General features: G+C 37.3%; 2 protein-coding genes and 1 pseudogene across 2 annotated transcripts; all 3 read left to right on the forward strand.

Annotated features, from left to right (window-relative positions):
* The first annotated feature begins 868 nt into the window (after window positions 1-868).
* Window positions 869-4435, forward strand: LOC134845882 (uncharacterized). The gene is made up of 3 exons (XM_063863036.1): window positions 869-1132; window positions 2224-2416; window positions 2842-4435. The coding sequence occupies exons 1-3, from the start codon at window positions 907-909 to the stop codon at window positions 4433-4435; spliced, it is 2013 nt and encodes a 670-aa protein (XP_063719106.1). The 5' UTR covers window positions 869-906.
* Window positions 4436-10398: 5963 nt separating this feature from the next.
* LOC134845969 (uncharacterized) lies at window positions 10399-13936 on the forward strand (annotated as a pseudogene).
* Window positions 13937-18840: 4904 nt separating this feature from the next.
* LOC134846054 (uncharacterized) lies at window positions 18841-22853 on the forward strand. The gene is made up of 3 exons (XM_063863277.1): window positions 18841-19170; window positions 20260-20452; window positions 20875-22853. Exons 1-3 carry the CDS (start codon window positions 18867-18869, stop codon window positions 22097-22099), a joined length of 1722 nt encoding a protein of 573 aa, XP_063719347.1. The 5' UTR covers window positions 18841-18866; the 3' UTR covers window positions 22100-22853.
* The last annotated feature ends 2801 nt before the right edge of the window (window positions 22854-25654 follow it).

Consider the following 25654-nt stretch of genomic DNA (forward strand, 5'->3'; position numbering starts at 1 on the left):
CCAGAGATTCCAGAGATTTATGCTCTTTTTCAGATGCATAAGTGAGGACAAAATTCTTCAGGCTTCCTATCGTTCTTTCCACTGAACCCGTACCCCGATGATCATTCACTGGGGAGTACACTAACTCGATGCCTTCGCTGTTGTAGAGGCTTTTAAATTTATTAGATGTAAAACATGATCCCTGATCGACGTGGATTTTCCGAGGTACTCCATGTTGGGTGATGTATTTATCAAGAAGTTTTAAAACTTTATTGACATCTAAATATGTAGCCCCTCACAAAGCCGACAAGATCCGTGATGTGGCCACAAGCGGACAAAACTTGAGCAGCAAACAAAAGTACGACATTTCAATTTCTATCGAAAAAAATGTCAATTGCAAACATGCTAAAAAAAGGTCAATCGGAACTCGAACCCCTAACCGTTGGGTGCAAAAGCGACGGCGTTACCTCCAGGTCAAGTGGGAATGAACCTGAAAATTCTTAAGCTTCAAAAATAAAGCAAGTAAGATTTAATAGAAAAGTTGTTTACGGGAAAAAAGTCTAGTTCCAGATTAAAAGACACTTGCTTTCGCAATGTAATGAAACTGAAGACACTGAAAAATTGTTTGACTTAGGGTTGAAAAAGAGCTCGTCATAACACAAATGACCGAAACCACTCATCGGATATTCAATGCAAATAATGTCATCTGGTACTAAAATCTAGGTATATGGGAGCCAGCACTGGGCGTTGTTGGGCTCCACACAATAGCAATATGCTTCTTCAAAGATTTAAGATAACTCAATCGCAAAGCCAAACACCAAACATTTTATCACCAATTGGCAATCCTTTATGGTGTATTTGGGGCCACTTGAACTGTTAGAAGTCAACGACACTACGGTTGAATATTCTTCATCGCAAATCTTCAAAATGGTTCAATTCAACAAACCCGATGCTGATTCTGTTTTCCGCTCTCCTCTCGGTCCTTACGACTACTCGCAGGAAAAATGGGATTCCCTCACTTCTTTTCTAGAAGATATGTTCAGACGGAAGCATCCTTCAAGTCAAATATTCGAGGTCGCTTCAGGAATGACAATGACGTACAGTGAGCTTCTAGAGGTAGCAGAGACGGTTGCGGCTAATTTAGCACTTGAAGGTAAAATCGTTCATGTAGCGCATGCCGAAATTTTCTAATTCATACATTTGACGTAATTCAAATAACTTCAACCAAAATCACCTACCAAAAAAAAAGAAAAAGTTTCTCATAACTAACTAAAATCAATTTATTCTCTTTTACGCTTTGTAACCTTTCAAACTCATTTGACAAATTCAAAATACAGACGATGCAATCAATGTTTCTGAAAAAGAGGCAAAATCGTATTTCACTCAAAATTTTGTGGTCCAATAAATTCATATAATTTCAGATTGATTAAGATATAGGGCTCAATTCATTGTGTTCTCAATAATTCTCAAATCGTTAAAAACATAATATTTCACGAAATCTGAGGCAACATTTCTTGGATTTTGTTTTCACCCACCACTAGATATAAATGCATCCCAATTATAGTGAAATTGCTCAAATCAGAATAAAATTTCATGCTGGGTTGAACTTGGCCGAAAAAATTACAAAAATGATACCCAACAACAAAATTTTTCCCAGCTGAAGATTTACAAGTTGAGCTTGAGGCCGGATTCCAACCCAGAAGATCTTTGTTGTTCTCAGCATGTGCGTTACTTTTACGCTAGCCCACCAATACTTTTAAGCTTGATGTGCCAATTAGATAAATTTATGAAATCTGTGAGCGGGAAGTTTTCGATAAAGAAGTCTGCCTAAAACCCAGTTGCAATACCATAGCTAATAATCGCAAGGCTAAAAAATAATATGACGCTTCCTGGAGCTAAAATATGTCATTACTCTCTAGTTCCTTCTTTTTGGGGCCCGATACCTGATTTTGCACAAAATTAAAAGACCCAGCCTAAACCCTCCCCCCTCCAAAACAACAATTGCTTTTGGATTTCAGAAAAATAGCAAACAGACTACCCACAAATAAAAAAGCCGCCTTTGAAAGTTTGAAAAACGCAAAATATTTATTCAGAATATACAAAACAACAAGATTTTGAGCATTATAGTCCGGGCATACTATCAAACCCATCAGAAGGCTATCAGAATATGAAGATTTTTAGTCGCCTTGCAAGGACCTCCTCCCTCCCCCGATAATTAAGCAACAAAGATACGACTACTTTCAGGTATTCCCCCGAGAACCATCGTTCACATTGTGTGCGAGAACAGTTTTGATTGGATAACGACTCTGTTCGCATGTTATTTGAATGACTGCATTGTTGTCGCCAGCAACTCAAAGTCACCGTGGCCAGAATGTGCTCGGAATATAGAAACAAGTTGTTCTACCGTTCTTATTTTGTCGGCAAAATGCTTCGCAAGGTATACTTTTTTGATTATTGATACTACCATAACAACAATAATGTTTTGATGTTGGAAAAAAATCTTATTTTTGGGAATCTGAAAAAGTCAGATTTGAAACCATAAATTACTCCTAATCAGTGGGGATTTTCTCAAATATGGGAAACTTGATCATTAATAAATATGCCGACGAAGGCACCTTAGGAGATATTGTAGCGTTGGTCATGCCAAAAACCGATGCCGTAAAGTGCTATCAAAAGGGGGAACCCTGGGTGGCCAGAGTTTTGGGTTCTTGAGAGAAGGGGCATCCTCCCCTATTTTCCTGTTATTACGGGTTTCTTGAAATACACCGGAATCGGGTTCTCGTGTTGCCTCCGAAGGCTCCTTTAGAAACATATCTGATAGAAAAGATGTTATCTTTTTCAGGCTCAAAATTTTTATTTCAGGCTCAAAAATGAAATAGACCACCCTTTCTTGACTCATATAATTGACATTGAGCCAAATTTAGCCAAAGAGAAATACGATCCACAGTTTAACTTCACTCGAAGAGAGACGCTCAGATCTCCCGTGTACAACAGAGAAGAACTGCAGGACATTTGCAGCATGTTATTCTCTTCAGGAACTTCAGGAGTTCCGAAATCGATCAAAATAGTCCGGAAGAGTCTGATTAGCGGTTGCTTGACAAATACGTTTCCAGGTTTTGCTACACAAACTCACCAGGATGTTACCCTAGTTGCTCAACCCATTGCCCACATTGGTGGACTAACGATCTTCTTTTTTTCTGCTTTCCAGGGCGCAAACTTGGTTATCACTGACTATCCAGGATCAACTGGGCTTCTTCAGGTTATCCAAAAGTACCGGATAACTTTTTTCTTTGCAGTTCCGTCAGTTTTGCACTCTTTGGCTAAAATAGATAATTTGGAAAGTTTCGACTTAGCATCCATTCGAGTTATTTTAACCGGCGCTACAAGTCCTAACTTTGAAGTTATAAAAACTTTGCAGAAAAGGAGTGGGAATGAAAATGTGACAATAAAACATGGATACGGTGCCACGGAAACGTACGGTACAACCTTTATGACGAATGAAAATTTCGAGACATGCATTGAGTCCATAGGATTAGGCTTGCCAGGGGTCAACTTCCGAATCGCCGATTTGAAGGACCCTACAACATTCATAACAGAACCTAATCTTGAGGGTGAATTACAAACCAGGCAGTGTCATCCTTATTTACTATATTTTAACGACCCCGAAAAATCAGCGACAGCTTTGACCGACGATGGTTTCTACAAAACGGGGGATTTGGCTTATCTCATTCGAGTTATTTTAACCGGCGCTACAAGTCCTAACTTTGAAGTTATAAAAACTTTGCAGAAAAGGAGTGGGAATGAAAATGTGACAATAAAACATGGATACGGTGCCACGGAAACGTACGGTACAACCTTTATGACGAATGAAAATTTCGAGACATGCATTGAGTCCATAGGATTAGGCTTGCCAGGGGTCAACTTCCGAATCGCCGATTTGAAGGACCCTACAACATTCATAACAGAACCTAATCTTGAGGGTGAATTACAAACCAGGCAGTGTCATCCTTATTTACTATATTTTAACGACCCCGAAAAATCAGCGACAGCTTTGACCGACGATGGTTTCTACAAAACGGGGGATTTGGCTTATCTAAATGAGGATCTAAATGTGATGATCTCTGGACGAATCAAAGAAGTGATCAAATTTCGTGGGTTTTCAGTTTCACCAGCTGAAATTGAGGCAATTTTAACGCAGCACCCGTTAGTTCAAGAGTGTTCAGTTGTCGCAAAACCCAAAGAAGCAAACGGCGAAATCCCAGTTGCTTTTGTCGTACTGAAGTTTCCGGATACAGCTGGCACAAACGAAGTCGAAAAAGAGCTGATCGCATTTGTGGCAGAGTCGTTGGCCGATTTCAAGAGGATCCATCGTGTTTATTTCATTGATGACATTCCAAAAAATGGCAGCGGAAAAATACTCAAGCAAATGCTAGTCAGGAAATTCCAGAAAGAATGAAAAAAACTTTCCGTTTTTTTTGAGGTCACTGATTACACTTTTTGTATCCAGAAAAATAATTTGTATAACTTTTAATGTCTGTTGCCTTATATAATCTCGCGAAAATACAAGGTAAGAAAGAAAGACGGCTAACCTGTTGCTGTGCAAGTTGCAAAAGGTATGATCATAATCACAAAAATAGGGGGTGTAATTGTTAAGTAGAAGGGGGGTGTAAAACAAGAAAGGGGGCGCAAATGTTAAGAAGATTAATTTGGTCGAATTTTCGACCTAACAGGCTGCAGCAAATTTTGAATTTTAAATAGACCACTCTAGTGCTAATTTACAGCTTTTTATAGGGGGGGTTCTTTAGTAGATACCATAGGGGGCTATTGTTAATTAGATCCACCAATTTTTCTCTACACTGGAACACCAACTTTTTTATTTAATTTTGGTATCCGAATCACGACGGTCTTTTTTGAGGTGTCCAAAGTGTGGCAAAAAAATATCAACTTACTCCATAATGACTCAGCGCATTATACCGCTCGCACTCGAGTCGAATGTTAGTGCATTAGCTACTTGCCAAACCGGATTAAGGACAGACGTAAAGATAGAGAGCAGCCGTAGCCGAGTGGGTTGCGCACACGTCTCTCAAAACGAAGGTCATGCATTCGATTCTCACTTCGGATACTGTTGAAGGGGTCCCAGTGTCATCCGTCTCCTCAAAGTGGGACCGGCTGCAGCGAAATGGATGACATCTCCTTCCCCCACGATTGGTTTGGCACCGAAGCATACATAGAGGTGAAGGTGCGATTCAGTATTTGATGCCAAAAGCCTTGAATTTGGAAAAACTTTATTGCAAATTTCAAATCTCAAACTACATTCTGTTTTTATCAAAATGAAGCCCTTAAGGTTCCGGCTTCTTTTAAAATTAAAAAAAATTTTGCTGAAGAATTTGATAAAATTTTAATTTTTCTTTATCTCTTAAATGATTTTTTATTTTAACACTCCTTCCAAACCCATACGCGCGGAAGACTTTCTAGAAATTTATATTTTTTTGCCTCTGTTAAACTGCTTTAAGAATTCTGTTGCTTGCCTCAATCCACTTTGGAAAAATTACGCCTGCAAATCGGAAAACCGTTTTTTTTCCAGTTTAAAAATTAGTTTGACAGCATCACGAAGGCTTTTCTCAGCTTATTTTGGTAGTGCAATTGTACATTAAGTTCGATATACTAAAATAAATCATATTGCGTGGAGATAAAGACCACACTTGAGGCGATAAATTTTATTGGTTTGATTCCGGCCAGGGGCAAGATTTTTTTAGTGTGAGAAATCTAATTTTCGGACTATCTTTAGTCTCATTTTTTTGAGAACACACTTTCCAAATCCTGCCATTTTTGTCCGGTTGAAGCAACTTTTTCGTAGAAAACAAATTTTGTTTTTCATCATTTTTTTTATTTTTGATAATTTTTGTGTTTTCGCCGAATTGGATTTTCTTGCTTCAACTTTTCCAGTTTTTATTTTATCCGCTTAGTGACCATAATATGGCTTAATTTGAAAGGTGAATATAGAATAAGTAGCGTGTTTCAAGAGAAATTAAGACGGCTTACAATATTCAGCTGCAGAAAATTATAGCTCAACATTTTAAATTGACAATATCTTTGTAACTTAACAGGCATCCACCCAAAAATTTTCGGTTTTATTGCCATCCAGTGAATTTTGTAAGTTCATATCTATTTCTGTTACTCTTCATGCTTTCTCAACGTGTATCTAACTACAGACAAATGCATTAATTTTTAGTTTCAGCCGTTTATTTTTCAACTAATTTAGTTTGCTAGTTTTATATATAAGTTTTTGGTTGCATTTTGCATTGTTTGGGTGGTTTTGGGGAACCTAGACATCTTCATGAATTTTGTGCAGTTTTTTTTTCTTAAAAACATTGTTTTTCTCGACGGGTGTCTGGAAAGTTTTTTCCACCATCCTACCGCATGTTTAAGTTTATTCCGAAAGTAATCAATTTTTTTAATTGGTTTAGTTTGGGTAATTTCCAATGAAATTTTATTTCAATGAATTTTTATTCGATATAAATCAAAACAAATAAAAAAAACTTGTAGATCTAGTTTCTTGTCCAATTTAGAAGCTTTTCTCAGCTTGTTTGTATTCTATTGCATGTACTGCAAAGCTCCGCTTGCACCTGCATCAGAAATATGATTGCACTTGATAGAAGAATTTCGAAAAAAAAATGTTCGCGTTTTCTTTGTCGCTTTTCGATTATTGATTTTGCAATAAAGTCCGTGATTTTTAGTTTTTAGTTTAGTTTTACAAATGTGGCGAGTCCCCCTCCCACAAAAAGGGACGAGCCCCCCTGACTGGATAAGGTCGATGGTTTTGAATCAATTTTGGGTTGAAACCATCCTCCGAGGATGCAGGGGGCTGGGAAACTTTCAATTTTTCTCTGGATCAGTTCAAAAACGCCTAGCATGGAACACACGAAAGCCAAAAGTTTGATGGAGGAATGGCACAGAAATTTTCAGATGGGGATGTGGTGTACTGTACAAGCATTGCCATTCAAAATTTTTCCAATTACTGAGAAAAGAACAAATCCTGTCGGATAAAAAATAATTGCAAATAACTGCATGATAAAGTGCCGCCAAGGTGCCAAAATACAATAAAAGCCCAGCCAACTTAATTGAACTCCTTAAACATTATCGCAGTATTACTAATCTGAAGCAACTTGATGGTCTCTCGTTCAATTTTGATGTTTAGTTTCTTTACTCTTCAATTTAAGCGTTTCATCGTAACTCTGTTGATCTGATCAATTTTTTAGCCGTACTAATTTTCGCTTGCTACGAGTTGTCACGTGCTGCGAATAGTAGCCTTTTACGAATGCTACGAATTTTCACTTGCGATGAATTGTCGCTTGCGATGTATTGTCACCCTACCAAAAACGCATCGAAAGAAAATCAAGTTCGAAACATAAAATTCTCTGAGGCTACGATGTTCTAACCCAGAAATCGCGACGGAGAACTACACTGTTTAACCACCCCAGCTTGTCATCTTTACATAAAAATTTTCACGTGTTATATTTTACTTGATAAAGCAGTGGAAATACGTATCAACAGTGTAATTAGCCTACTAGAAAAATAAATTCTGCACAAAACAGCATCAAAAAATGTGACTTGCGGAAGTGAAAATTTTTTTTTTGAAATACCCTTACTGGAGTGAGCGTATTTTCTAGCCATTTTACATTAGTGAGACAATATTTTGGACTATGGTCCCGATTGCCGAAACTAATGTTTTTCATATATGCCTGCTTTTATTTTGGATGATTTATAAATTTTATCAGCATCACCTAAGGGGGATTTTTCTCATCGACGATCCAGCATCATCGTAAGCGACAGACCTACGTCAATTGATGGCTGGTTTGTCGTGATTAGACTTGTGCCAAAAAATCTGGTGCTTAATTTCACTGGCACACTTCATTTCGCAAAACTTTTTATTTTAATGTCCAATTATCTTGGATTAGAATTATAAGAAGGATAGACTAGCTGTTAATAAGTAACTCGACAAATTTAACCGTGAAAGTGTCAACCGGAAGTTTTTAAAGAGTATCTTCGATATATAAAAACTACAACCTTAATAATTGTAAATATAATGGCTAAAATTAGCTTGCTTCATGGTAAATACTTGTCAATTAATTCTACGTATTAGTTAATCCAAGGTTGTCTAAAAGTAGAACATCAATTAACTATGCTCAATTAATTTGCGTCCATTGAATTGATTTCCTGGTGCTGAGTTACACCTTTTAGACTATTACGCTTCCGCTTTCTAAAACGAAAACTGGAACAAAAATGTGACTGTCAATTCAAATCCTTGATTGTGCCATCTGAACCTCAGTAATAGACAGTTTGTTGGTGCAATATAGGCATTTTAAAAAAATCAGTTTTCGAAAATTTTGTCTTGATTTTTCAGCCCCTAGCTAATATTTATTTTCAAGTGATTTAATCTGGGCCTGCTATGGAAGTATTGGGGAAAACACGATTTCATTAATTCAAATTCAAATAATTGATTTTTTATGAGCATTAGTTCGTCGCGCTAAAATTTTTGAAATTTAAGTTGAGAAATGTCGATAAATGCAGGGGCGGATCTAAGATTTTCTCGAGGGGGGGTGCAGATTTTCAAAAAAAAAAATCGAAAATTTTGTCGACCTTTTTTTAGGTCGACCCAATTGATTTTCTGAGCCTTCCCAAATCACTATAAATAGACCCATTTTGACCAAATTTATCTGCGCCGCCGGCAAGTTTTTGAAAAAACAGGCCAAAAAAGGCGTTTTTAGGCAGTTTTCGGAATTTTTTGACCAAAAAATTGAGTTTTTTCGGCGCGCGCTCCTCCCTCAGAAAGTGGTGTATATTGGCGCCGAAGGGTACTTTGCCAAAAATATATATCTCAAAATAGTACAAATGGGGACTCTTTGGTTCGGCAGTGGGTCGAAACCCTGAGAGGGGGTCCGCCCCCTCCCCCCTATATCCGCTACTGGTAAATGTATCCAGTATTTTTCCCATTTTGTCATTTTTCAAATCCTATTAATTTACAAAACATAATTCAGGTAGATATTTTGTTCTTTTCAGCTTTTATTTATTATTCAGAGGATTGGTGGTGAAGTGCATAATATCTCTTCTTCTCATTCGAAAGGTCGGAAAGGTCGCTTGTTTGTGATCCACCAAGATTTGGAACCGATTCGTGAGTTATCAGCAAAAAAAAGAACAATAAGAACTGGTTGAAATTTTTGGGCAAGAACAGGAAAATAAAACGCCTCAAGCAGGAATGATTAATTCGTAAGCTGTCCTTTCCCTTGTAGACAACTGGTATTGAAAATTTTATCTAAGTTTAATAGCATAAATCTAAATAAGGCAGCTCGAATCGGGTTCAAGCCGGAGATGCTATGGCAGATTTTGAACACTGTTTTTCAAATTAGCTTTGATTTAAATAATTATCGTTCGTGTTGTAGATGGAAAAAAAACTGAAATTAAAAAGGTCAAGCATTTGTTTGAGCAGCCAATTTTAAAACAATCATAGCGTTACAAAAATATTTTGTTAATCAAAGTAGACAAAGGTCGAAACGTAAGGATAATTAATTTGTTGAAAAACTTCATAATAAAAATCTTCCGTTTTTTTCAGATGCAAAGTTATCTTAAGCAAAAACAACCAGAATTAACAAGAATCAAACTTTCTGGCTATTGTTAGACTTGAAATAATGAACACGAAAAACACTTTTTCTCAGATTTTCCCACACGCTATTAAAAACAAAATGATAATTCTTGTCTATTAAAGAACAAATAGCATGCCTCAAATGAATTTTGAGTGAGTTCGGAGCATGATTAACTCTCAGTCTACGCTACGAGTTTAAAAAATTGTCTATATAGCGCGTGTAAACTATCCTGAATACTACAAAAAATTACAATAAAGTTGAGTCGAAAAAAAAATCTGTAATTTGGCAACGAAGTCGACAAGATCCGTGATGTGGCCACCAAGCGGAAAAAACTTCAGCAGCAAACAAAAGTACGCCATTTCAATTTCTATCGAAAAAAATGTCAATTGCAAACATGCTAAAAAAAGGTCAATCGGAACTCGAACCCCTAACCTTTGGGTGCAAAAGCGACGGCGTTACCTCCAGGTCAAGTGTGAATGAACCTGCAACTACTTAAATTCAAAAATAAAGCAAGTAAGATCTGTTAGAAAAGTTGTTTACGGGAAAAAAGTCTAGTTCCAGATTAAAAGACACTTGCTTTCGCAATGTAATGAAACTGAAGACACTGAAAAATTGTTTGACTTGAGGTTGAAAAAGAGCTCGTCATAACGCAAATAACCGAAACCACTCATCGGATATTCAATGCAAATAATGTCATCTGGTACTAAAATCTAGGTATATGGGAGCCAGCACTGGGAATTGTTGGGCTCCACTCAATAGCAATATGCTTCTTCAAAGATTTAAGATAACTCAATCTCAAAGCCAAACACCAAACATTTAATCACAATTGGCAATCCTTTATGGTGTATTTGGTGCCACTTGAACTGTTAGAAGTCAACGACACTAAGGTTAAATATTCTTCGTCGAAAGTCTTCAAAATGGTTCGATTCAACAAACCCGATGCTGATTCTGTTTTCCGCTCTCCTCTCGGTCCTTACGACTACTCGCAGGAAAAATGGGATTCCCTCACTTCTTTTCTAGAAGATATGTTCAGACGGAAGCATCCTACAAGTCAAATATTCGAGGTCGCTTCAGGAATGACAATGACGTACAGTGAGCTTCTAGAGGTAGCAGAGACGGTTGCGGCTAGTTTAGCACTTGAAGGTAAAATCGTTCATGTAGCGCATGCCGAAATTTTCTAATTCATACAATTGACGTAATTCAAATAACTTCAACCAAAATCACCTGCCAAAAAAAAAAAAAAAGTTTCTCATAACTAACTAAAATCAATTTATTCTCTTTTACGCTTTGTAACCTTTCAAACTCATTTGACAAATTCAAAATACAGACGATGCAATCAATGTTATTGAAAAAGAGGCGAAATCGTATTTCACTCAAAATTTTGTGGTCCAATAAATTCATATAATTTCAGATTGATTAAGACATAGGGCTCAATTCATTGTGTTCTCAATAATTCTCAAATCGTTAAAAACATAATATTTCACGAAATCTGAGGCAACATTTCTTGGATTTTGTTTTCACCCACCACTAGATATAAACGCATCCCAATTATAGTGAAATTGCTCAAATCAGAATAAAATTTCATGCTGGGTTGAACTTAGCCGAAAAAATTACAAAAATGATACCCAACAACAAAATTTTTCCCAGCTGAAGATTTACAAGTTGAGCTTGAGGCCGGATTCCAACCCAGATCTTTGTTGTTCTCAGCATGTGCGTTACTTTTACGCTAGCCCACCAATACTTTTAAGCTTGATGTGCCAATTAGATAAATTTATGAAATCTGTGAGCGGGAAGTTTTTGATAAAGAAGTCTGCCTAAAACCCATTTGCAATACCATAGCTAATAATCGCAAGGCTAAAAAATAATATGACGCTTCCTGGAGCTAAAATATGTCATTACTCTCTAGTTCCTATTTTTTGGGGCCCGATACCTGATTTTGCACAAAATTAAAAGACCCAGCCTAAACCCTCACCCCTCCAAAACAACAATTGCTTTTGGATTTCAGAAAAATAGCAAACAGACTACCCACAAATAAAAAAGCCGCCTTTAAAAGTTTGAAAAACGCAAAATATTTATTCAGAATATACAAAACAACAAGATTTCGAGCATTATAGTCCGGGCATACTATCAAACCCATCAGAAGGCTATCAGAATATGAAGATTTTTAGTCGCCTTGCAAGGACCTCCTCCCTCCCCCGATAATTAAGCAACAAAGATACGACTACTTTCAGGTATTCCCCCGAGAACCATCGTTCACATTGTGTGCGAGAACAGTTTTGATTGGATAACGACTCTGTTCGCATGTTATTTGAATGACTGCATTGTTGTCGCCAGCAACTCAAAGTCACCGTGGCCAGAATGTGCTCGGAATATAGAAACAAGTTGTTCTACCGTTCTTATTTTGTCGGCAAAATGCTTCGCAAGGTATACTTTTTTGATTATTAATAATGTTTTGATGTTGGAAAAAAATCTTATTTTTGGGAATCTGAAAAAGTCAGATTTGAAACCATAAATTACTCCTAATCAGTGGGGATTTTCTCAAATATGGGAAACTTGATCATTAATAAATATGCCGACGAAGGCACCTTAGGAGAAATTGTAGCGTTGGTCATGCCAAAAACCGATGCCGTAAAGTGGTATCAAAAGGAAGAACCCTGGGTGGCCAGGGTTTTGGGTTCTTGAGAGAAGGGACTTCCTCCCGAATTGAATTTTTCTGCTATTACGGATTTCTTAAAATACACCAGAATCGGCTTCTCGTGTTGCCTCCAAAGGCTCCATTAGAAACATATCTGATAGAAAAGATGTTATCTTTTTCAGGCTCAAAATTTTTATTTCAGGCTCAAAAATGAAATAGACCACCCTTTCTTGACTCATATAATTGACATTGAGCCAAATTCAGCCAAAGAGAAATACGACCCACAGTTTAACTTCACTCGAAGAGAGACGCTCAGATCTCCCGTGTACAACAGAGAAGAACTGCAGGACATTTGCAGCATGTTATTCTCTTCAGGAACTTCAGGAGTTCCGAAATCGATCAAAATAGACCGGAAGAGTCTGATTAGCGGTTGCTTGACAAATACGTTTCCAGGTTTTGCTACACAAACTCACCAGGATGTTACCCTAGTTGCTCAACCCATTGCCCACATTGGTGGACTAACGATCTTCTTTTTTTCTGCTTTCCAGGGCGCAAACTTGGTTATCACTGACTATCCAGGATCAACTGGGCTTCTTCAGGTTATCCAAAAGTACCGGATAACTTTTTTCTTTGCAGTTCCGTCAGTTTTGCACTCTTTGGCTAAAATAGATAATTTGGAAACTTTCGACTTAGCATCCATTCGAGTTATTTTAACCGGCGCTACAAGTCCTAACTTTGAAGTTATAAAAACTTTGCAGAAAAGGAGTGGGAATGAAAATGTGACAATAAAACATGGATACGGTGCCACGGAAACGTACGATACAACCTTTATGACGAATGAAAATTTCGAGACATGAATTGAGTCCATAGGATTAGGCTTGCCAGGGGTCAACTTCCGAATCGCCGATTTGAAGGACCCTACAACATTCATAACAGAACCTAATCTTGAGGGTGAATTACAAACGAGGCAGTGTCATCCTTATTTACTATATTTTAACGACCCCAAAAAATCAGCGACAGCTTTGACCGATGATGGTTTCTACAAAACGGGGGATTTGGCTTTCTAAATGAGGATCTAAATGTGATGATCTCTGGACGAATCAAAGACGTGATCAAATTTCGTGGGTTTTCAGTTTCACCAGCTGAAATTGAGGCAATTTTAACGCAGCACCCGTTAGTTCAAGAGTGTTCAGTTGTCGCAAAACCCAATGAAGCAAACGGCGAAATCCCAGTTGCTTTTGTCGTACTGAAGTTTCCGGATACAGCTGGCACAAACGAAGTCGAAAAAGAGCTAATCGCATTTGTGGCAGAGTCGTTGGCCGAATTCAAGAGGATCCATCGTGTTTATTTCATTGATGACATTCCAAAAAATGGCAGCGGAAAAATACTCAAGCAAATGCTAGTCAGGAAATTCCAGAAAGAATGAAAAAAACTTTCCGTTTTTTTTGAGGTCACTGATTACACTTTTTGTATCCAGAAAAATAATTTGTATAACTTTTAATGTCTGTTGCCTTATATAATCTCGCGAAAATACAAGGTAAGAAAGAAAGACGGCTAACCTGTTGCTGTGCAAGTTGCAAAAGGTATGATCATAATCACAAAAATAGGGGGTGTAATTGTTAAGTAGAAGGGGGGTGTAAAACAAGAAAGGGGGCGCAAATGTTAAGAAGATTAATTTGGTCGAATTTTCGACCTAACAGGCTGCAGCAAATTTTGAATTTTAAATAGACCACTCTAGTGCTAATTTACAGCTTTTTATAGGGGGGGTTCTTTAGTAGATACCATAGGGGGCTATTGTTAATTAGATCCACCAATTTTTCTCTACACTGGAACACCAACTTTTTTATTTAATTTTGGTATCCGAATCACGACGGTCTTTTTTGAGGTGTCCAAAGTGTGGCAAAAAAATATCAACTTACTCCATAATGACTCAGCGCATTATACCGCTCGCACTCGAGTCGAATGTTAGTGCATTAGCTACTTGCCAAACCGGATTAAGGACAGACGTAAAGATAGAGAGCAGCCGTAGCCGAGTGGGTTGCGCACACGTCTCTCAAAACGAAGGTCATGCATTCGATTCTCACTTCGGATACTGTTGAAGGGGTCCCAGTGTCATCCGTCTCCTCAAAGTGGGACCGGCTGCAGCGAAATGGATGACATCTCCTTCCCCCACGATTGGTTTGGCACCGAAGCATACATAGAGGTGAAGATGCGATTCAGTATTTGATGCCAAAAGCCTTGAATTTGGAAAAACTTTATTGCAAACTTCAAATCTCAAACTACATTCTGTTTTTATCAAAATGAAGCCCTTAAGGTTCCGGCTTCTTTTAAAATTAAAAAAAATTTTGCTGAAGAATTTGATAAAATTTTAATTTTTCTTTATCTCTTAAATGATTTTTTATTTTAACACTCCTTCCAAACCCATACGCGCGGAAGACTTTCTAGAAATTTATATTTTTTTGCCTCTGTTAAACTGCTTTAAGAATTCTGTTGCTTGCCTCAATCCACTTTGGAAAAATTACGCCTGCAAATCGGAAAACAGTTTTTTTTCCAGTTTAAAAATTAGTTTGACAGCATCACGAAGGCTTTTCTCAGCTTATTTTGGTAGTGCAATTGTACATTAAGTTCGATATACTAAAATAAATCATATTGCGTGGAGATAAAGACCACACTTGAGGCGATAAATTTTATTGGTTTGATTCCGGCCAGGGGCAAGATTTTTTTAGTGTGAGAAATCTAATTTTCGGACTATCTTTAGTCTCATTTTTTTGAGAACACACTTTCCAAATCCTGCCATTTTTGTCCGGTTGAAGCAACTTTTTCGTAGAAAACAAATTTTGTTTTTCATCATTTTTTTTATTTTTGATAATTTTTGTGTTTTCGCCGAATTGGATTTTCTTGCTTCAACTTTTCCAGTTTTTATTTTATCCGCTTAGTGACCATAATATGGCTTAATTTGAAAGGTGAATATAGAATAAGTAGCGTGTTTCAAGAGAAATTAAGACGGCTTACAATATTCAGCTGCAGAAAATTATAGCTCAACATTTTAAATTGACAATATCTTTGTAACTTAACAGGCATCCACCCAAAAATTTTCGGTTTTATTGCCATCCAGTGAATTTTGTAAGTTCATATCTATTTTTGTTACTCTTCATGCTTTCTCAACGTGTATCTAACTACAGACAAATGCAATAATTTTTAGTTTCAGCCGTTTATTTTTCAACTAATTTAGTTTGCTAGTTTTATATATAAGTTTTTGGTTGCATTTTGCATTGTTTGGGTGGTTTTGGGGAACCTAGACATCTTCATGAGTTTTGTGCAGTTTTTTTTTTCTTAAAAACATTGTTTTTCTCGACGGGTGTCTGGAAAGTCTTTTCCACCATCCTACCGCATGTTTAAGTTTATTCCGAAAGTAATCAATTTTTTTAATTGGTTTAGTTTGAGTAATTTCCAATGAAATTTTATTTCAATGAATTTTTATTCGATATAAATCAAAACAAATAAAAAAAACTTGTAAATCTAGTTTCTTGTCCAATTTAGAAGCTTTTTCTCAGCTTGTTTGTATTCTATCGCATGTACTGCAAAGCTCCGCTTGCACCTGCATCAGAAATATGATTGCACTTGATAGAAGAATTTCGAAAAAAAAATGTTCGCGTTTTCTTTGTCGCTTTTCGATTATTGATTTTGCAATAAAGTCCGTGATTTTTAGTTTTTAGTTTAGTCTTACAAATGTGGCGAGTCCCCCTCCCACAAAAAGGGACGAGCCCCCCTGACTGGATTAGGTCGATGGTTTTGAATCAATTTTGGGTTGAAACCATCCTCCGAGGATGCAGGGGCTGGGAAACTTTCAATTTTTCTCTGGATCAGTTCAAAAACGCCTAGCATGGAACACACGAAAGCCAAAAGTTTGGTGGAGGAATGGCACAGAAATTTTCAGATGGGGATGTGGTGTACTGTACAAGCATTGCCATTCAAAATTTTTCCAATTACTGAGAAAAGAACAAATCCTGTCGGATAAAAAATAATTGCAAATAACTGCATGATAAAGTGCCGCCAAGGTGCCAAAATACAATAAAAGCCCAGCCAACTTAATTGAACTCCTTAAACATTATCGCAGTATTACTAATCTGAAGCAACTTGATGGTCTCTCGTTCAATTTTGATGTTTAGTTTCTTTACTCTTCAATTTAAGCGTTTCATCGTAACTCTGTTGATCTGATCAATTTTTTAGCCGTACTAATTTTCGCTTGCTACGAGTTGTCACGTGCTGCGAATAGTAGCCTTTTACGAATGCTACGAATTTTCACTTGCGATGAATTGTCGCTTGCGATGTATTGTCACCCTACCAAAAACGCATCGAAAGAAAATCAAGTTCGAAACATAAAATTCTCTGAGGCTACGATGTTCTAACCCAGAAATCGCGACGGAGAACTACACTGGCATCGTGCCATCTGAACCTCAGTAATAGACAGTTTGTTGGTGCAATATAGGCATTTTAAAAAAAACAGTTTTCGAAAATTTTGTCTTGATTTTTCAGCCCCTAGCTAATATTTATTTTCAAGTGATTTAATCTGGGCCTGCTATGGAAGTATTGGGGAAAACACGATTTCATTAATTCAAATTCAAATAATTGATTTTTTATGAGCATTAGTTCGTCGCGCTAAAATCCTTGAAATTTAAGTTGAGAAATGGCGATAAATGCAGGGGCGGATGTAAGATTTTCTCGAGGGGGGGGCAGATTTTCAAAAAAAAAATCAAAAATTTTGTCGACCTTTTTTTAGGTCGACCCAATTGATTTTCTGAGCCTTCCCAAATCACTATAAATAGACCCATTTTGACCAAATTTATCTGCGCCGCCGGCAAGTTTTTGAAAAAACAGGCCAAAAAAGGCGTTTTTAGGCAGTTTTCGGAATTTTTTGACCAAAAAATTGAGTTTTTTCGGCGCGCGCTCCTCCCTCAGAAAGTGGTGTATATTGGCGCCGAAGGGTACTTTGCCAAAAATATATATCTCAAAATAGTACAAATGGGGACTCTTTGGTTCGGCAGTGGGTCGAAACCCTGAGAGGGGGTCCGCCCCCTCCCCCCTATATCCACTACTGGTAAATGTATCCAGTATTTTTCCCATTTTGTCATTTTTCAAATCCTATTAATTTACAAAACATAATTCAGGTAGACATTTTGTTCTTTTCAGTTTTTATTTATTATTCAGAGGATTGGTGGTGAAGTGCATAATATCTCTTCTTCTCATTCGAAAGGTCGGAAAGGTCGCTTGTTTGTGATCCACCAAGATTTGGAACCAATTCGTGAGTTATCAGCAAAAAAAAGAACAATAAGAACTGGTTGAAATTTTTGGGCAAGAACAGGAAAATAAAACGCCTCAAGCAGGAATGATTAATTCGTAAGCTGTCCTTTCCCTTGTAGACAACTGGTATTGAAAATTTTATCTAAGTTTAATAGCATAAATCTAAATAAGGCAGCTCGAATCGGGTTCAAGCCGGAGATGCTATGGCAGATTTTGAACACTGTTTTTCAAATTAGCTTTGATTTAAATAATTATCGTTCGTGTTGTAGATGGAAAAAAAACTGAAATTAAAAAGGTCAAGCATTTGTTTGAGCAGCCAATTTTAAAACAATCATAGCGTTACAAAAACATTTTGTTAATCAAAGTAGACAAAGGTCGAAACGTAAGGATAATTAATTTGTTGAAAAACTTCATAATAAAAATCTTCCGTTTTTTTTCAGATGCAAAGTTATCTTAAGCAAAAACAACCAGAATTAACAAGAATCAAACTTTCTGGCTATTGTTAGACTTGAAATAATGAACACGAAAAACACTTTTTCTCAGATTTTCCCACACGCTATTAAAAACAAAATGATAATTCTTGTCTATTAAAGAACAAATAGCATGCCTCAAATGAATTTTGAGTGAGTTCGGAGCATGATTAACTCTCAGTCTACGCTACGAGTTTAAAAAATTGTCTATATAGCGCGTGTAAACTATCCTGAATACTACAAAAAATTACAATAAAGTTGAGTCGAAAAAAAAATCTGTAATTTGGCAACGAAGTCGACAAGATCCGTGATGTGGCCACCAAGCGGAAAAAACTTCAGCAGCAAACAAAAGTACGCCATTTCAATTTCTATCGAAAAAAATGTCAATTGCAAACATGCTAAAAAAAGGTCAATCGGAACTCGAACCCCTAACCTTTGGGTGCAAAAGCGACGGCGTTACCTCCAGGTCAAGTGTGAATGAACCTGCAACTACTTAAATTCAAAAATAAAGCAAGTAAGATCTGTTAGAAAAGTTGTTTACGGGAAAAAAGTCTAGTTCCAGATTAAAAGACACTTGCTTTCGCAATGTAATGAAACTGAAGACACTGAAAAATTGTTTGACTTGAGGTTGAAAAAGAGCTCGTCATAACGCAAATAACCGAAACCACTCATCGGATATTCAATGCAAATAATGTCATCTGGTACTAAAATCTAGGTATATGGGAGCCAGCACTGGGAATTGTTGGGCTCCACTCAATAGCAATATGCTTCTTCAAAGATTTAAGATAACTCAATATCAAAGCCAAACACCAAACATTTAATCACAATTGGCAATCCTTTATGGTGTATTTGGTGCCACTTGAACTGTTAGAAGTCAACGACACTAAGGTTAAATATTCTTCGTCGAAAGTCTTCAAAATGGTTCGATTCAACAAACCCGATGCTGATTCTGTTTTCCGCTCTCCTCTCGGTCCTTACGACTACTCGCAGGAAAAATGGGATTCCCTCACTTCTTTTCTAGAAGATATGTTCAGACGGAAGCATCCTACAAGTCAAATATTCGAGGTCGCTTCAGGAATGACAATGACGTACAGTGAGCTTCTAGAGGTAGCAGAGACGGTTGCGGCTAGTTTAGCACTTGAAGGTAAAATCGTTCATGTAGCGCATGCCGAAATTTTCTAATTCATACAATTGACGTAATTCAAATAACTTCAACCAAAATCACCTGCCAAAAAAAAAAAAAAAAGTTTCTCATAACTAACTAAAATCAATTTATTCTCTTTTACGCTTTGTAACCTTTCAAACTCATTTGACAAATTCAAAATACAGACGATGCAATCAATGTTTCTGAAAAAGAGGCAAAATCGTATTTCACTCAAAATTTTGTGGTCCAATAAATTCATATAATTTCAGATTGATTAAGATATAGGGCTCAATTCATTGTGTTCTCAATAATTCTCAAATCGTTAAAAACATAATATTTCACGAAATCTGAGGCAACATTTCTTGGATTTTGTTTTCACCCACCACTAGATATAAATGCATCCCAATTATAGTGAAATTGCTCAAATCAGAATAAAATTTCATGCTGGGTTGAACTTAGCCGATAAAATTGCAAAAATGATACCCAACAACAAAATTTTTCCCAGCTGAAGATTTACAAGTTGAGCTTGAGGCCGGATTCCAACCCAGATCTTTGTTGTTCTCAGCATGTGCGTTACTTTTACGCTAGCCCACCAATACTTTTAAGCTTGATGTGCCAATTAGATAAATTTATGAAATCTGTGAGCGGGAAGTTTTCGATAAAGAAGTCTGCCTAAAACCCAGTTGCAATACCATAGCTAATAATCGCAAGGCTAAAAAATAATATGACGCTTCCTGGAGCTAAAATATGTCATTACTCTCTAGTTCCTATTTTTTGGGGCCCGATACCTGATTTTGCACAAAATTAAAAGACCCAGCCTAAACCCTCCCCCCTCCGAAACAACAATTGCTTTTGGATTTCAGAAAAATAGCAAACAGACTACCCACAAATAAAAAAGCCGCCTTTAAAAGTTTGAAAAACGCAAAAAATTTATTCAGAATATACAAAACAACAAGATTTCGAGCATTATAGTCCGGGCATACTATCAAACCCATCAGAAGGCTATCAGAATATGAAGATTTTTAGTCGCCTTGCAAGGACCTCCTCCCTCCCCCGATAATTAAGCAACAAAGATACGACTACTTTCAGGTATTCCCCCGAGAACCATCGTTCACATTGTGTGCGAGAACAGTTTTGATTGGATAACGACTCTGTTCGCATGTTATTTGAATGACTGCATTGTTGTCGCCAGCAACTCAAAGTCACCGTGGCCAGAATGTGCTCGGAATATAGAAACAAGTTGTTCTACCGTTCTTATTTTGTCGGCAAAATGCTTCGCAAGGTATACTTTTTTGATTATTGATACTACCATATTAATAATGTTTTGATGTTGGAAAAAAATCTTATTTTTGGGAATCTGAAAAAGTCAGATTTGAAACCATAAATTACTCCTAATCAGTGGGGATTTTCTCAAACATGGGAAACTTGATCATTAATAAATATGCCGACGAAGGCACCTTAGGAGAAATTGTAGCGTTGGTCATGCCAAAAACCGATGCCGTAAAGTGGTATCAAAAGGACGAACCCTGGGTGGCCAGAGTTTTGGGTTCTTGAGAGAAGGGACTTCCTCCCGAATTTTTCTGTTATTACGGATTTCTTAAAATACACCAGAATCGGCTTCTCGTGTTGCCTCCAAAGGCTCCTTTAGAAACATATCTGATAGAAAAGATGTTATCTTTTTCAGGCTCAAAATTTTTATTTCAGGCTCAAAAATGAAATAGACCACCCTTTCTTGACTCATATAATTGACATTGAGCCAAATTCAGCCAAAGAGAAATACGACCCACAGTTTAACTTCACTCGAAGAGAGACGCTCAGATCTCCCGTGTACAACAGAGAAGAACTGCAGGACATTTGCAGCATGTTATTCTCTTCAGGAACTTCAGGAGTTCCGAAATCGATCAAAATAGACCGGAAGAGTCTGATTAGCGGTTGCTTGACAAATACGTTTCCAGATTTTGCTACACAAACTCACCAGGATGTTACCCTAGTTGCTCAACCCATTGCCCACTTTGGTGGACTAACGATCTTCTTTTTTTCTGCTTTCCAGGGCGCAAACTTGGTTATCACTGACTATCCAGGATCAACTGGGCTTCTTCAGGTTATCCAAAAGTACCGGATAACTTTTTTCTTTGCAGTTCCGTCAGTTTTGCACTCTTTGGCTAAAATAGATAATTTGGAAAGTTTCGACTTAGCATCCATTCGAGTTATTTTAACCGGCGCTACAAGTCCTAACTTTGAAGTTATAAAAACTTTGCAGAAAAGGAGTGGGAATGAAAATGTGACAATAAAACATGGATACGGTGCCACGGAAACGTACGGTACAACCTTTATGACGAATGAAAATTTCGAGACATGCATTGAGTCCATAGGATTAGGCTTGCCAGGGGTCAACTTCCGAATCGCCGATTTGAAGGACCCTACAACATTAATAACAGAACCTAATCTTGAGGGTGAATTACAAACCAGGCAGTGTCATCCTTATTTACTATATTTTAACGACCCCGAAAAATCAGCGACAGCTTTGACCGACGATGGTTTCTACAAAACGGGGGATTTGGCTTATCTAAATGAGGATCTAAATGTCATGATCTCTGGACGAATCAAAGACGTGATCAAATTTCGTGGGTTTTCAGTTTCACCAGCTGAAATTGAGGCAATTTTAACGCAGCACCCGTTAGTTCAAGAGTGTTCAGTTGTCGCAAAACCCAATGAAGCAAACGGCGAAATCCCAGTTGCTTTTGTCGTACTGAAGTTTCCGGATACAGCTGGCACAAACGAAGTCGAAAAAGAGCTGATCGCATATGTGGCAGAGTCGTTGGCCGAATTCAAGAGGATCCATCGTGTTTATTTCATTGATGACATTCCAAAAAATGGCAGCGGAAAAATACTCAAGCAAATGCTAGTCAGGAAATTCCAGAAAGAATGAAAAAAACTTTCCGTTTTTTTTGAGGTCACTGATTACACTTTTTGTATCCAGAAAAATAATTTGTATAACTTTTAATGTCTGTTGCCTTATATAATCTCGCGAAAATACAAGGTAAGAAAGAAAGACGGCTAACCTGTTGCTGTGCAAGTTGCAAAAGGTATGATCATAATCACAAAAATAGGGGGTGTAATTGTTAAGTAGAAGGGGGGTGTAAAACAAGAAAGGGGGCGCAAATGTTAAGAAGATTAATTTGGTCGAATTTTCGACCTAACAGGCTGCAGCAAAATTTGAATTTTAAATAGACCACTCTAGTGCTAATTTACAGCTTTTTATAGGGGGGGTTCTTTAGTAGATACCATAGGGGGCTATTGTTAATTAGATCCACCAACTTTTCTCTACACTGGAACACCAACTTTTTTATTTAATTTTGGTATCCGAATCACGGCGGTCTTTTTTGAGGTGTCCAAAGTGTGGCAAAAAAATATCAACTTACTCCATAATGACTCAGCGCATTATACCGCTCGCACTCGAGTCGAATGTTAGTGCATTAGCTACTTGCCAAACCGGATTAAGGACAGACGTAAAGATAGAGAGCAGCCGTAGCCGAGTGGGTTGCGCACACGTCTCTCAAAACGAAGGTCATGCATTCGATTCTCACTTCGGATACTGTTGAAGGGGTCCCAGTGTCATCCGTCTCCTCAAAGTGGGACCGGCTGCAGCGAAATGGATGACATCTCCTTCCCCCACGATTGGTTTGGCACTGAAGCAAAGCTGCACTTCGCAAACGCAGGTAAAAAACACGAAAACTAGCCAAAAAATTGTTATAAGAAAACGTAAAATGAAGTCTTCAAAATTAAAACTTTTGCTCAGATATGAAAATTAAAATTTTTACGACTAGAAGATTTTAGTCCTCGCATCTGTCTCACGGGACGCTGAAAAATAACTAACACTAGCTAACAATACAGCAGCTACATATGTTATTAAGTTACCAACGCTATGCAGCAAAAGTCGCACCAAACATAAGTGGACACAAACTTTGCATGTAAGAATTTGGCATAATAAAAACTAACGGCATCCACAAAAACTTTTCAAGTAATAAATTGGAAAACATAAAGCCAAATTATGAACACAGAGGAAAAACTGAGCTACGCACCACTTGCGATACAACACAAGAAAATCGAAAAAAAATCGAAAATGTTGAAAAAACTAGATCTATCATAATGAATAAGTCTAGTTTTGAAACAAAAATATGCCAAATCAATAGGTGAGTCGGAACATAGTTTACCAAGTGGTAAAAAATACTTTGGCAGAAATCTTTTGAGCCGAAAAAAAATCAACCAAATTTAGAATTCATAAAAAGTCCCACTCGCCCTCAAAACAATCAAAAACATTATTTGCTCGTCAAATAAAACAGTACGAGACAACTAAGCCGATATAATATAGCCCGAAGCCTATAACAAGTTATTAAGCCCCCGCGCTCTCAGAACGCAGACACGCGCACGCACACACACACACACACACACACACTTTTTTCGTTCGTCAAAGGACGCGATATGAGGCCGATTAAGCCGATATAACATCAGCCGAAACGTATCAAGCCGAAACAAAAGAAAAAAAAAGAAAAAAAAAGAATTTCTTCTAGGATGTTTAGCATTTTGATCAATCCCGAGGTGAGCGTTGAAAATGTTTCAATTGAAACGACTCAAAATGAGGCCACTAAGCCAATGAAATATAGGCTGCAATCATTTGGGCAGAATAAAGCGTTTAATCGAAAAAAGAGAAAACGATCTCAAGGTTTAAGAAATACAAGCAACAGCAGATTTAAATCAGAACACGAAAAACAACTATAATGTTAAAGTTATCAAAGAGCCGATTTAGTGGGATGGTAAAAACAAAGCGGAAACTAAGAGGACAAAACGTAAATCGAAAGCGACGAAGTCGAAAATTCAAAAAAAAATCATAAAGAAAAACCAACTTGAACTGCGAATTTAATGGAAAAACACTAGTAAGGATGCACAGTGCTGCATGCATATATGGATGCATATACTGCATGCATTTAAGGACACCAACAAGAATGCACAGTGAAGGCACAATAAGAAGTGAGCACAAATATACGCGTGTACTGCATGCAGGTCGACATCTGTGGACCAAGTTGTTTGTGGGAAAAAAACTAGTTCCCGATTGCGATACCTTTGCTATCGCAAGAAAATAATTTATGCATTTCAAAACCGCTAGCGTGGAATGCACTTTTAGTGCTTCGAAATTTCGACAACTCATAAAAACAGTATACATTGGAAATAACATTTGCATTAAAATGACACGAAAAACGTGACAACTCGGAAACTAATATCAATTGAGCAGTCGCAACTAGACGAAAGATTTGAAACTCCTCTTTTAAATTTCCAGAAAATTCAAATTTAAGCTTTCTACACCAAGCTGAGCTTCGCGCCACTTGCGATAGCTCAGCTATTTGAAGGTTTGCAATTTGAAGCAGCAAAACACTCAAGAACTACCCAAAAAGACTTCGAACATTGTTATCGTTGAAGAAACAACTAAAAAATCATAAAAAACGAAAATCAAATTTTCTTTATGTTTAAACATATGAAAAACTTTAAAAGAGTTCCAAATTGCGTTGGATTTGAGCATTCAAAAATTTAAAGTTGCTGAAAATCAACCAAAACTGTTCGGCAAAATCTTATTGGAAAATCTTGCCAAACCGGATTAAGGACAGACGTAAAGATAGAGAGCAGCCGTAGCCGAGTGGGTTGCGCACACGTCTCTCAAAACGAAGGTCATGCATTCGATTCTCACTTCGGATACTGTTGAAGGGGTCCCAGTGTCATCCGTCTCCTCAAAGTGGGACCGGCTGCAGCGAAATGGATGACATCTCCTTCCCCCACGATTGGTTTGGCACTGAAGCAAAGCTGCACTTCGCAAACGCAGGTAAAAAACACGAAAACTAGCCAAAAAATTGTTATAAGAAAACGTAAAATGAAGTCTTCAAAATTAAAACTTTTGCTCAGATATGAAAATTAAAATTTTTACGACTAGAAGATTTTAGTCCTCGCATCTGTCTCACGGGACGCTGAAAAATAACTAACACTAGCTAACAATACAGCAGCTACATATGTTATTAAGTTACCAACGCTATGCAGCAAAAGTCGCACCAAACATAAGTGGACACAAACTTTGCATGTAAGAATTTGGCATAATAAAAACTAACGGCATCCACAAAAACTTTTCAAGTAATAAATTGGAAAACATAAAGCCAAATTATGAACACAGAGGAAAAACTGAGCTACGCACCACTTGCGATACAACACAAGAAAATCGAAAAAAAATCGAAAATGTTGAAAAAACTAGATCTATCATAATGAATAAGTCTAGTTTTGAAACAAAAATATGCCAAATCAATAGGTGAGTCGGAACATAGTTTACCAAGTGGTAAAAAATACTTTGGCAGAAATCTTTTGAGCCGAAAAAAAATCAACCAAATTTAGAATTCATAAAAAGTCCCACTCGCCCTCAAAACAATCAAAAACATTTTTTGCTCGT

The sequence above is a fragment of the Symsagittifera roscoffensis genome, chromosome 1 (genome assembly GCF_963678635.1).
Source record: "Symsagittifera roscoffensis chromosome 1, txSymRosc1.1, whole genome shotgun sequence".
Classification (NCBI taxonomy): Eukaryota; Metazoa; Xenacoelomorpha; order Acoela; family Convolutidae; genus Symsagittifera; species Symsagittifera roscoffensis.

Excerpts from the sequence above, each read along its gene's own strand:
- LOC134845882 (XM_063863036.1), top strand. The coding sequence starts at position 907 with ATGGTTCAATTCAACAAACCCGATGCTGATTCTGTTTTCCGCTCTCCT. Across the intron at positions 1,133-2,223 it reads GGCTAATTTAGCACTTGAAG|GTATTCCCCCGAGAACCATC; the intron begins GTAAAATCGTTC and ends GACTACTTTCAG. Across the intron at positions 2,417-2,841 it reads TCGGCAAAATGCTTCGCAAG|GCTCAAAAATGAAATAGACC; the intron begins GTATACTTTTTT and ends TTTTTATTTCAG.
- LOC134846054 (XM_063863277.1), top strand. The coding sequence starts at position 18,867 with ATGGTGTATTTGGTGCCACTTGAACTGTTAGAAGTCAACGACACTAAG. Across the intron at positions 19,171-20,259 it reads GGCTAGTTTAGCACTTGAAG|GTATTCCCCCGAGAACCATC; the intron begins GTAAAATCGTTC and ends GACTACTTTCAG. Across the intron at positions 20,453-20,874 it reads TCGGCAAAATGCTTCGCAAG|GCTCAAAAATGAAATAGACC; the intron begins GTATACTTTTTT and ends TTTTTATTTCAG.